The 13,470-nt window shown below is 39.6% G+C and overlaps 1 protein-coding gene across 5 annotated transcripts in view; it reads right to left on the reverse strand.

Moving 5' to 3' along the window:
* Positions 1-13,470, reverse strand: part of PDGFD (platelet derived growth factor D) — a 152,271-nt gene that overhangs the window by 29,126 nt on the left and 109,675 nt on the right. For 4 of the 5 annotated variants that reach the window (XM_050907991.1, XM_050907972.1, XM_050907981.1 and 1 more), the window contains 2 exons: positions 5,101-5,160; positions 213-414 (listed from right to left, as the gene is read on the reverse strand). In XM_050907991.1, coding sequence (XP_050763948.1) covers positions 213-414; positions 5,101-5,160 — 262 coding nt within the window. The remainder of the gene's footprint in view (positions 1-212; positions 415-5,100; positions 5,161-13,470) is intronic. The other variant, XM_050907999.1, reaches the window with a different exon arrangement.

A 13,470-nucleotide genomic window follows, 5' to 3' on the forward strand; every position in this document is an offset into this window, starting at 1 on the left:
TCAGTCTGATTTCTCAGGTGAGATCCTACTCAGTCAGAAAATGATTAAGGATTAAATGACTTATCCCTGGTTTTAATAGGTGGTACCTTGCCCTGTGATTCCAACAGGAACACGGGCACCAGAATCTAATACCTGACCAATGGACATTTCTATGAGGAGTGAAGGCATATCCTGGTCTTACCTCAAAGTATGTATATAGTATCTTTTCCTACCTTTGGACTTCCTGTCATGGTAGCTCCTGCCTCGATAATTGTGGCCACTGTCTGTGTACAAATTCTCGAGATCTTCTTGCCAGGAGTCCGGATTAAAGTGTTTGAGCAGATCCTCCACTGTGTCAAATGCAGCAATGGTCTGATCCAGTGCTTCCGCCGTGAGCGTAGGGTCAGTCACTGATGGAGAGGGATAGGATACCCCCTAAGAGTGACATACATCTCAGTGTACTTGGAAAAAATTATCGCACCACTTAAAACAATTGAAAACAGTTACTGAGAAACTTGTCTCATTATTGACTGAAACAGCTACTTTGGGCCATCTTTGAAGTCCTTAGCTGGGCCAGGCTTTGTTATGCCTATGTTTTGTTTTTGCAAGGATAAAAGACACCGAGGAACTCCCAAGCAAATCCCGGAGGAGATGCAGGAAGTGGAAGCACTGCCACTGCAGGACTGTCAACATGCTCCTCAAACGGGACGATGGTTTGCACATATATAAAGATGTAATGGAAATGTCTTTTGAAACAACTGTGATGGCCATGACCACAGAATGGAGGTGCCTTGTAGTGCTGGGGTGGTGCCTTCACAGCTCCGCCAGCTCTGTTGGTAAATCCATAATAGGCAGATCAGAAACCACAGCAGAGAAAGACCAAGGCAACAAGTCCACTAGACTGTCTTTCTTTCCCTGGTCAATGTGGACAACAAATGTGGCTTGGTTAAAGACTTGAAAAGATGGCCCTTTATTCCCTAGAATTAAATGTATTACAAAACACCGATGAATGCCAATTCTCCCACCCTTTTACCAAAAAACCAAGTTACTAAGCAAATGAGAAAAACCGTGATATTTGGATCTCATCAATATGACAATGAATATTGGGATTACCAACACAGTGATATCCTCACAATTATAACATAATACCAAATTCAATATTATTTCCCACTAGGAAGGGCCAAGTACCATTCTCTGAGTGTATGTGGCTCCTGCTGAACTTGTGGCACAAATTGACTTTGACAGAAGGATTGCAGCAATTTCATTTTTACTGGAGAGGACTTTAAACATTTTTAATAATCGTTATTTAGAATCACAATATTCACCACCCTGATACCACTTTTTCCCTTGTCCAAGCACAAAGCCTAATAGTATGTGTAAAATATGTGCAAGAAAAACTATTAATGCAGATCTGTTACCTTCTGAAGGACCACAATCAAAATACATGATTTTGTCCAACAAGAAGCATAATATAGCACAAGAGTTGTTTGGGTTTTGGTCTTATACGTTAAAACATTGGGGGAAAAACCCTAGAAATCCTATTCTCATGAAAAACCAGCTCTGAAGTAATGTAGCAGAAATATGCCATTTAAAATTAATGGCTCTCCAAAATAATTTTTTTGCCTCATCTCACAAGTAAATGCATATGTTAAACTATTAATCTTTGTGATTAACTTCACTCAGTTGGGTAGTAAGGGAAAGGTCAACTCATTTGAGTAAAGTTACTCACTTGTTTGCAGGATTGTGTCCTTCAATGCTTACTAAAATAGTTTTAAAGTATATATGTCTTTTAAAATAAAACATTTGTCTTTAACTGTAAGTTATATCACAAAAGTAACAATCTTTGATATTTTACTGCATATGTTTGCTGAAACTATGGACAGTCCAAATTATTAAAAACAAGAAAGAGAAGAAATAGAAAACATTACAATCGTGCAATCAAGAAAGCATAGCTGCGCTTTACTGCTTATCACCAACTGCACAAGAAGTTTCAGAGGGCCCACTTGTAACTGCAATGCCTCTACACTGCAGTGCTAAATAAGACACAGTGCAGATGGCTGTAAAAATTCATGACCCACTAAAAGGGAAAGCATACCTCAAAGCATCTCTCCTGACTTCTAAGTGGCTTGGAATAGAGACTGTCAGAGAGACGGGAGCCCCAGGAGTTGAAAAGCTCACACCAGCAAAGTGAACACAGTGTTGTTATCTAAAACAATGCTGCAGAAGAGACCGTGTTGTGGGTGGGCATCACGCAGTGTGCTAATGCAGTCTTTGAGGTTACAAAAGAAAAATGCACTCAGATGCTACTTGCTTACTGAGGAAAGCTTAGTGGAGCTCATGGCTTATCTGTGACTGCAGCCCAACAGGGAAATGTCAGTCTCCAACTACCTTACAAAGGTCGAGGAAGATGGTGCAAGGATGCTGAAGAAACAGCAGCATAAAAATCAGACCATAGGTGCGTGACTTAGACAATGCAAGAGTTTTTTTCATGTGTTCAGCTGTGCATTTTATTGCAGAACTACAGGTCAGGCTGTGAATTTGCAGGGCATTTCAAACTCATACAGGCAGCAGGGATTCCCCATTTTCTTTTCATATAAAAGCTCCTACTCAAGAGATTTGTGCAACCTTGTTCACACACAGAAGAAAGCTTAACTTTTTCTCAGTGACAGCCAAGTCAAGAGGAATTATTTCAACAGCTCAGATAACCTACTGGCAGCGACATCATGTGACAGCCCCAAAAGCAACTTCAAAGCTGCCAACCCAACTGCCTCTCTTTTGTCCTGCCAAGAACGAGGCACTAGCTTTAGAAGAGCTTGTGCTTGTCGTAATCTGGCTTCTGAGATCGCATCCAAAGAGAGGGCAAGAGGAAGAGTGAAATGCAAGAAGCAATGAACAGCAAAGATTTTCCACATTATGTACCTCTTCTATGTTTTTTAAAAGCATTGAATGCATTTTTAATTTCATGGGACACAAAGGTATCTTTTTTTGTCAGTGTTCTTACTCTTAATTTCTGTTCCCCAATTCTTTTCTATTTTCTGTCTGTATTGTGAAGCTGACAGGCAGTTCAATGTGCATCACAGTTGTTTGTTGGTCATAACATTACTTCACGAATACAGGAAACTAACCTAATAAGGACTGCATTTTGCTTCCTTTTTTGGGGGGTTGCCATGCTGGGTTAAGGGCAGAAGCATTGGTTTTAGCTTTCTGAGAAAAAAAAAAAAAAACGCAAAATATGACTCTGTGATATGACCTCAGACAAGGAAGAAAGAATTTGCTCACTCTCAAATTTTCATTCTGAGAGTTGTAATGTACTCGGATCCTAAAATGAGTCTTTGGGTTGCCTGTGGGTTTGAGGGGCAAAACTTAGATCTGCCATGCTAACTGAGTACCAGCAGAACAGTATGTCATCTTGTTGGCAACTGACAGGTCTGAGTTTGTCCTTGTGCCCCTCAGGATCACAGCAGAATCCCTGAACCTTTCTCTCCTGAATTCAGATGTCCTCAAGACTTTTTCCTTGGTGCCTTTGGGAAAAACTACTCAACCTCTCTACCTTATTTTCCCTGAGGATAAGAAAGGGCTAGTGGGTGCAATGCATGCCCAGTAGAAGAAGGTATGTTTTATTAGATAGGGGATGACATGAGAAAACCAGTGAAACTGGGGTTCTGCTTCTGGTTTAGCTGTAGGTTTCCATGTGACCTTGAGCATTAGCTTCCTACCTGTAATATTTGTACTGAACTTCCCTACCTGTAACACATTAACAACAACTTTTCAGAAACAAATAGATGTGAAAGATAAATAATTTTTTTTTCAATATGAAAAGAATACTGGATTATTGTTTGTCGTATTGTGCGCCTTACTATGTTAAGGAGGATAACTAACATGGCGTTTACCATATACTTGATCTCATTTTCATAGTTACCTGATGAGGGAGCCCTAGGTTTACATTTTCATAATCAGCCTACCATATTTTTAAACAAAATGTTCTATCACATAGATTTTTTTTTCCAACTCCATATTATAATGAAGAATGAGTTTATGTCTTTCAGTAAAACAGTGTTTTAGTATCTCCTGCTTGGCATATCCAGTAGATCTCAGCCCTGCTAACATTACTACTCAGGACTTTCAGCACAATTAGTTCAAGCCTATCAATGCATCATATCAGGAAGGGCAAGTGTAATTTGCAAACTCAAGGGTAAACATGAGTGAGATTGGCTTAATCCCTTCTAATTTTGGCAATATAGAATTTTCTCTCTACTTGCTGCCTGGCTTGGACACTAATCAGTAGAATTTACCCATATTTTATTTACTGCTCCTCCACTGGCAACTCCTGGCAGCTACTCTAACAAAGGTGCCATCACTAAACCCTCTTCCGTGAATGCTCCAAACATTGGTCTCAAGTCTGGTTTGAGCACTTATCCTCGTCTCATGTGTTTTAAGAGGAGTTTACAAGAGCTGTGACGTGGTGCTGACCAGCCAGCAGAGCGCACAGAAGATGACTGCCCATATTACAAATTCTGATGCTATGTTGCCATTCCCCAGCATTTAACTTTACTTGGGAAATGAAAGAGGGGACAGATTTTTGGCCAATGACACAAATCAAATGTAATGAAGAGAAAAATAAAATTTTATACTGGATTACTTGTTTTCCTCCTTTCTTTTTTTTTTTTTTTCCCAAGTCGCATTTCACTGCTGAATATGGAGACTTCAGATACAGTATTTATTACAAACATAAAAAAAAAAATCTCAGTATTGACAATGAAAAGCTAGATCCATTTTCCTGCCAGCCTGTTTTAAGTATAGTCTTCTATTTAGGTCAAGACATTTTACAATTGAAAATTGTAAAGAGTTTATATCTTGTATTTTCATCTTGGCAGGATGAGTTTGAAAGCAAGAAATGTTTCCCAATGGCTATCTCATGTGGTTACAACAGCTGATGGTATATCCTGAATCTTTTCTCCTTAAAAACACACTGGTTGACTCCAGTATGAGTTGGATAAACACTTATTTCATCTTCTGCCAAAGGTGAATATATGGTTCCTCTGTGCAGGTGTCATTTTAGTGAGTCGGGTTCAAGCCATCCTATCAATCCATCCATGGGCAAAATAGTAACAAATTACTTACTGAGACAGAGCTTGTGACTGACTCCCAGTTGGTTTCTGAGGCTGCACGCTGGAAATCATCCTAAGGGGAAAAATCCACAGGAAAAATCACCATTAAGGCAATGTCCTAAATTAACTGCAGAACCTAAAAAATGTCACAGCATTCAACATCTGTCACCTTTTTCAACCCTCTTTAATGCAAGAGGCCCTTGCCATGTGTCATTCCTAAATAATGCTACTTCCATTCAGGTTCCTCCCTTTTCATTGTTTATAAACTAGCTCCTTGTGAGCTTGCTGGGGCAAGAACAAGTATTATTATTATTTGTAATATGATATACGCTGCTTTGCATAGCAGGACTTAATCTGGTCAAGGCCATTACATTTATCTTCCAACATAAATATTAAACATCACCTCTGTATGTCTACAATCAGAGTATTAATGCTGTTCCCCAAACTGATCCGTTCTGGAAAGAATGTGGACATGCTAATACCCTGGTACTACTTAGTCAAGGTGAAAAGCAGGGTAATCTAATCCATTTGAAATGTAGTCCTAACAAGACTGTACTGCTTTTGGCGCTTGTGCTGAATAGGACTTGCTCATCTGTGCAGAGCACTGAATGGCACTATGTCCTTTACATCAAAAAACACAGCCACAGTGCATTCACAGTAGAAGTGTCATCACACAAAACCTCTGAGCATTTATGATTAATTTGAGCACAGGGATGGGATTCATCTCATCTACCTTTGGACATCTACAAAGCAAACATCTAAGCTAGTCGCTCTTGTTTCCATTTACAGTCAACTAAAACTAGCATTTTTAGGGAGCAAATCATCTGATCTATTTTAGAAGCTTAATTTGGGATGACACTGCATCCTAAAAATGCTTTTTTCTCTTCATTGTCTATAAAGGGAGCCTGGGAGGACCACTTTAGGTACACACATCAAAATTGTAGATATTGACATGTGGTCACCTGAATCCCAATACACTTGTCTGACCAGTGATGGGCAATCATTACTTAAATAATGAAGAAGCCATTTCTTTAATCTTTTGGCAGTTTTACTCATTTCCAACTGGAATAATTAAACCATGAAAAATGGAAAAAAAGGCAGCATTACAGAATGGTTATTAAACACACACATGCAGTGAATAGCTAATGATCAGCATGAATAGGCAGGTAAGAAAAGTGGAATGAAGTCACAGCATACCAAGATTTTAATTTCTAATAACAGAATTTATAATGAAAGGATTTAAAGAAGATGGATCAATGCCTGGGCTCACCATTTCACACTGACTCAGTATCTGCTATGCATTTTTTAAGTTGGCAACTGAAAGGGAAAATGGAAGGGTAGCTGCTCAGCTGATGCTCTCTAGACTTAACGCTACATTGGACCATACATATATGCATATATTCAATTATTTCTTAGGAATGGAAAAAAGAAAATTGATCACATAATCTGCTAATTCATCAATAAAATTCTCCTTTAGTTAAGAAGGAACAGAGCCGCTTTCAGATGCAGACTCAATATACATGGTATTTTAATGTTTTTCATTTGCTATAGAAAAATATTCAAATGTCTCAAAAGTCACAAGATTGTTTATTCAATATTGTTACTGTTTATTCTTCCTTAAAATGTTCCTTTCTCTCATGTTTGAGGCAGCAAAACTGTAGTGATTTCTTCAGTGCTTAAGATTAGTAGAAGTTAAGAAAACCCATCACACTATAGTGTCACTAAGTGACCACTGAAACTGCAGGGCTATTAAAACGTTAATAATTAAAGTGGTCATTTTCTTCTAGGAATACAGAAGCAAAACATTATTGGTGAAATTTTTAATGCAGATTTTTTTTTTTATAAACAGTAGAGAGATCTGCAAATGCTATGATCAGGCATTAATAATTCAGGAGCAGTGGGCTACCTTGGCCACATTCTCTACATATTTGGTTGCCCAGTTCTTGACAAGCCACGATTTAAAGTACATAAAAATGGATTTGAAAAGCTCATCAATCCTCTGGTAATGGTTGCCAGTTGCAAAACTTGGAAATCATTTCCTCTCTGTCATTAGCCTCCATTTAGCACTTCCAAAAAAAGTGGCATTGAGTTCTGAGGCATTATTTTAAAACAGGAACAATCTGCCTCATTGAATGTCTAGAGAAGACAGTAGACAAGGAATAATTCTGTCTTTGAAGTGACGGTCCCCTTGTGTTATCTAATTGTAGATATCAAAACTGTTTCTTTAATCTATGATTCTTTGAGATGGTTGATGCCAGGGAACCCCTCCAAAACCCTGAGATAGACATGTGTACCACCTGCTTCTTGGATCTCAAACCTGATGACTGCACATTTTGACTCTGTGATTATATTTCATCTGCATAAACTATTCACAACTATATGGCTTTGTTCCACCATCACTCAAGGCAGCTGCAGTCATTCTTGGCTTCTCGGAGCTTTCAACCTCTACAGTTTGAAGATTATTATTATCTATGGCTTCTGCTTGCAGCTATTTCAAGTAATAATATCAAAGTGGTTCTCATCATTACAAAACTCTCTCCTCCTTTCTCACCATTGTCCCTAGCAGAACCTTAAGGACAAATCTATTTTCAGTGCTATCTCTTCAATTCATACTACCTTGTTTACGTGAATTTGCATATGATCACTTGGCTATTTTCTTCATTACTTAAAATGACATTAAAACTTTTAGTTAAAACATAAAAAAAAATTACATCTTTTTTAACTGAATACTGGAAAAACAGAGTGGTAATAATTTGGCTACATCACCCTGACAACAGTGCTTTTATTTTCGTATGTGTGTCATGGTATCATAAAAACATTACATGAGACTTCAGCAAAGTACTGCATTAACTGTTCTACAAGCAGCAAAAATACAGGCAAAGCAACAGAGCTACCAATCACTTTCTGATAGCAGCTACTTTTACTGAAGAAAAACGACTTCCATACCTCAACTTCCAAAATTACACCTCAGCAATACAAATCCTGAGTCAGTCCTTAGAGTTAAATATGTATGGGCATTGATAGATTGTTCTTGGCTCTGTTCCAGACAAAGATAAGCTACTCTCTCCTTCGCAGACCGACTTTGTCTATAGCCTGTCTCCCACCACTGATCTCCAATAAGTGACAAGGAGTCACAGGGAATAGTCTTTGTTTCACCTAGGGCTTTCACAAGTGGAGATCATGAGGCAAAGTCACTGCTATCAAGGACATATGAGACTGCAGAGCCAGATAGCACTGGTTGCTGAGGAAGATGGTTTGCAGCCTAGGGGTCCATGACCTGCAGCAGCACAGGCTCTGCCAGGCTCAAGCCATGGGGTTTGGCAGGGTCAGTAGGAACAGGGAGGCATCAGGAAGACACCAGGGATGAGGCTGGGGAGCTTGCCAGTTCGAGGAGCATGTTGCCCATGACTCACTTTGCTGTACCACAAAAATGGCAAAACATGTGAGTCCTCCCAGCCATGCTGAATTACCGCCTGGTCCTCAAATAAAAGCAAGAAGCACTTTCTAACATTTCTGTGATTCTTCATTCTTCACATACTTTATCACTGTAGGCCAGTCTTTTGTCATCTTGGTGCTTGACATCTACGAGGCATGATGCCTGGGATAGGCAATAACTGCCACAGGACAGGCACAACACACCAGCAGCTCTCTCCAGTGAAAAGAAGCAGCCCCATATCTCTATAAGTTCCTCTCTAAACTCTTTCTCCTAATCTGCAGGTCTCTGGGGTGATTGGATTAGGCTTGGTAAAACATTGTTTATCTGCCAAAACAGCTATAAACTATGGCTAATAAAAGCTGAGGTGATGCTCTCCGCTTCAGGGAGTGGGAAAGGTTCACAAAAGAGTTGTGGTTAAGAAGAGTCCAGACAGCATCCTAGACTGATGTTTAGGGCCTACTGGTTTAATAAAGTCCTCTCCTGAAGGAGCAACCTTCTCTACTGTGACTTTGTCATGGGAGTGGAAGAGAAGTGAGGGGAAAAGGTAAAAATGCAGGCATGTTCTTGGGGCAAGTAAACACGAGAAAGAGGAAGAAAGAAACAAAACTAAGAAAAAATTAACACAGAGAAGCTGAAAGTGTTGGGCTCTGTCTGTGGTCACCTCATTTGTGGTACTTAGATACCATAGCTATAAACTATATAAAAGAGAAGCAGTTTCTAGAAATTTGCAGAAGAACAGGGCTAAGGGATGTACTGAGGCACAAAGCAGATTCTGCAAAACCAAATCAGAGGTGAAATGGGGCATGTTCAAGGAGGTCCAGTACAGAAACAAAAAGAAGTTGGGATCTCTCACTGGAACATAAGAATTGGAGACTAGGACAGTGGAAGGTCTGTAAGGAAAACCTAGGGTAAATTACAACTTGAAGAAAAAGAGATTAAATTATCCTAACACTTAAATTAATAAAAGGAAACTCAATGAAGCTATTTTTGAACAATAGTAAACATGCATCTATTGCATTCAGAGCTGTTTGCAGATAGGTAGCTGATAAGCAGATTGACTTGTACTCATAGTTAGTAATAACAAATTATAATAATCTGGAAATAAGGTCTTTTTTTTCCCTGTAACAAGCAATAGTACCAATATTTTTGCTGACCATTGAATTTATAGATATTACATTTTCTATACAAAGCGACAGGTATATCAAGCAAATAAACCTGAAACTCAGAACACACTGTGTAACAGCAACAGTGGTACGTAAGTGAGAGGCAAACGAAAAGTCATAGTTCCATTCAAAAAAATGCTGTGATAAATACTCAAGTTTGTACACTTCCACTGATTAATTACAATTTTTCATGTAGCATTTTAGTACACTCCAATTTCTATTGTTAAAGATAAATAAAAGCATAGAGATGTACACTTTGAAATATCTTTTTCTTTTACCATACTTCCAGTCCATCACATTGCTAGGTTTTGTTTTCATATCAGAATGATATTTATTACCACTTCTCCTAAGGATGCTGAAAGATACCTATTTTCCTACAGCAGGCTACTCACCAGGAAGTCAGAGGCTGCATTTTTATTACCTACAGTAATGGCCAAACCACTGCTCTGTTCAGTTCTGGTGACCAGACTTTAAAATAAAAGATGTTGAATTTCGAAAGCAGGCAACAATGATTATTCATAATCTGGAAATCATGCCTTGCAATGAAACACTAAATGGAGGCTAGTGTCTTTCAAGAAGGTTAGAGGTAACTTAACCTTGTCTCTCCAGATAATAACCTGTAGTTAGCTACAAGAGGCCGCTACCAATGTCAACAAGCTCTTTCATCTAGCAGTGCAAGTATTTAACAAAATCAGGTGGCTGTAATCTGAAGTCAGTAATATTCACACTGGAAGTACAAGCAAATTTTACCACTGATGGCAACTATTACTGGAACAGATAAGAAATGAACAAATAACTTTAACCATATTGAATTTTCTTTTCTATCTTTTGGTGTAGTCCCATAAAGGCAGGCCATCCATGACACCTTTATTTTAAAGTCAGTAACAAAAGGTCAGACAGCCACCAAAGTGTCTGATCCCAAATATGATAGTATGATTCTTGCCCTTCAAAAAAAGACATAAATTGAGTTTCTGAAGCCCAGTTGCCACTACATATCAGTAGCTACAACCTTATCAGTTATGACTAAGTTAATACTAGTGCAAAATGACATATAAAATCACTCTTGATATGTTCTGACACATTTACTAGCTATAATGGGGCAGGATGCACAAGATACATAAAATTTCAAAAGTGTAAGGCTGTAATGATTTAGGTTAACTGCAGTTTGATACATCTATTTATGAAAAGTTGAAGTAAAACTGAAGCAGAAAAATATATTTAATAATATTTATGTTTGGTCAATACTTCTCTTCATCCTTTACCTAGTTTTGGAATTAGGCATTGCTGGGTGCATATTATAAGAGTGCCCAAAACATTGATGTTTAAATGATCTCTCTAAAAGGTCAGATAATATTTGCTCAAATGAGATGATAGCCATGCCTCTGAAAAATTAGGTGTCATCTAGCACTACACTGCCCATGAGCATCCTGTTTGATGCACATACCCACAAGAGAGTGCACAGGACTACACTGCCATGCTGTGCAAATTGTGCATTACCTTTAATTTTTCTATTTATCACAGAGGCTTGTCCTTATATCTCCATGTACAAGGGATTTCATTTGCTAATAGCTACTCTGGTGCATAGTGCAGTTAAGCAATTGTAAATAAAATATAAATCAACTAACATTCATTGTAAATACTCTGCAACTCTTCCTTTGCCATTTTTACCTGAATGGCAAATTTTACTTCTGCAATTAAACGCTGGAACACAAAACTTGAAAGGCTCTTCCAGGTCATCACTTCCAAAACCCTCAGACTGGCTGGCTGTTTCCAAGCTAAATTTATCTTTATTGCACTTATGTAAGTGCCAGCTTTGTCCTTTTCTTCCTCTCCCAATTTTGCTTCCTGCAGTACTTCTGAAGAGATGTTACATCTCCTCTCAGCATCCGTTTTATTACACTAAGCAAGCCAAGTTGTCTTGGCCCTCAGTAAGAAATGTCCTCTTTTCCCCGAACTGTCCTGTAGCTGTTCCCTGAACACAGTCCAAGAAAGATGTGGTTGCTCCGTACTATGGGGACCAAAACTGTACAAAGTATTCCAGAAAAAATGCAACTACTGTCTCATTGGTCCTATGCCTAGTACACCCAGAAATTTTCTTCTCCCCTCTTTGCTAACCAGTGAGATGCCATTTAACAGCAGATGTTTTTGTTATTAATCTCTACATGAGTGACCTCTTTGGTCTTTTTGGGCTGTTGCATTTCACTGCAAATCAATTCTCCGGTGCTCAAGGTCACCCAGCTCTCCTCTCCGATACTCTGATTTTCCCATTCATGAGCAATGCACTTCAGCTCTGTGTGTGCTGCAAAAGCCATTAAAATGCTAGTCTGACAGGTTGTGCTCTGGTCCCTAAAAAAAAATGAAAAGAAAACCAATGATAAGACCAACCCTTTAGAAACTCCCATTAGCGAGCTCTCCCTGGCTGGATACTCCCTTTTGCATTACAGCTCACTGTCTCCCCTTTGACTGCCTCATGGCTCTTTTATTAATTGCCATCTCCTCCAGCGTAAGTGATTGTTTCCTGCGCGGCACTGGGTGAGATGCTCCTCTGAAGTCCAATTAGATTTGCTATACAGCATTTCCTTCCTCTAGACTATCCTCCAGTCTGGCATGAGCTCCTTTGATAAAGAGACGTGGAGGTTTTTTTTCTAGTTTCCTGTATCTTTAACCACCTTCTCTGCTGACAAGTGCCCTGTAAGCTTTCTAGGTCAGACTAATGAGGATGCAGTTGCCCTGGCCACTCTCCTGCCATTGATGTTATAGACTGCCACTGCATTCGCTGTTTCCATGTGAGCCCTGGCTCACCTTATCGCTATCCAGGGATGCAAGCCAGATGCATTAAGCTAAGACTGCGGCTGCTCCCTTTATATTAGTATTGTATAGAAAGGGAGACTTGCTTTCAGCAGTGACTCTTCATGCCTTATGATCTGCAGTGCCCATCTCTTGGCAGTGACAGTGGAGGGTGCTGAAGGTGATCATCAGGCTCCTTGCGCACCTTGGTTCAGTGTCTAAGCACACCTGGGCCACGGTGCCAGCCCATTTTGCAGAGCTTGCTGGTCCCCCTGTGATGCCGCATGCCGGCTCTGCCAGGGCGGTGGGGAGCGGACATCAAGAGCAGTCCTGGTCAGTGCGATGCTGCACATCAAAATGGTGTCGGGGAACTGCCAGGTGGAAAAGAGCTTGGGAGGAGTGACCCCAGGAGCCAAAAACTCGCTCCCAGGTCAGAGTCCAGTGCCCTTGAGAGGACTTCGGTGAACTTCTGCCACACTGACTGACAGGTTTTTGGAAGCAGCCTCCCTGGTAATAGGCGAACCTGCCCTGAGCAAAACTGAAAAAGCTGACACTTCACTTGCCCGGCAGTGTCCAGGTGGGCAAAAAAGTCTTCAGAGTTAACAGAAGGCAGTGACAGCTGGTTATTTCAGGTCCTCCTTCTTGGTGTGACTCATACCAAACAGGAATGTACTGAGAGGCCCCAGAACTAGAGGTAGAAGGAAAAATATTAATGAAAGAAAACCTCCTAGGAGCCAGCTATTACTTTTCTGTCTTCCTGCCACTTGGGCTTCTACCTATTTTTTATAGATTTAAGCACGCTCTATAATCAGTGGAAAATAATCATTAACAAATACAGCCTAATTTCATTTACTATTCCAAGTTTTCCATTGTTTTACTAGGAGATCTCCTAAGTGCTCTGACATGCATGCTCACATTTTCAGATGTGATTTGGGAGAAACATGGGAGGAATAATAATAATGAAAAACTCTAATGGAGCTAAGCAAATTTAATTCCA

Source organism: Gymnogyps californianus, chromosome 1 (assembly GCF_018139145.2).
Source record: "Gymnogyps californianus isolate 813 chromosome 1, ASM1813914v2, whole genome shotgun sequence".
Lineage (NCBI taxonomy): Eukaryota > Metazoa > Chordata > Aves > Accipitriformes > Cathartidae > Gymnogyps > Gymnogyps californianus.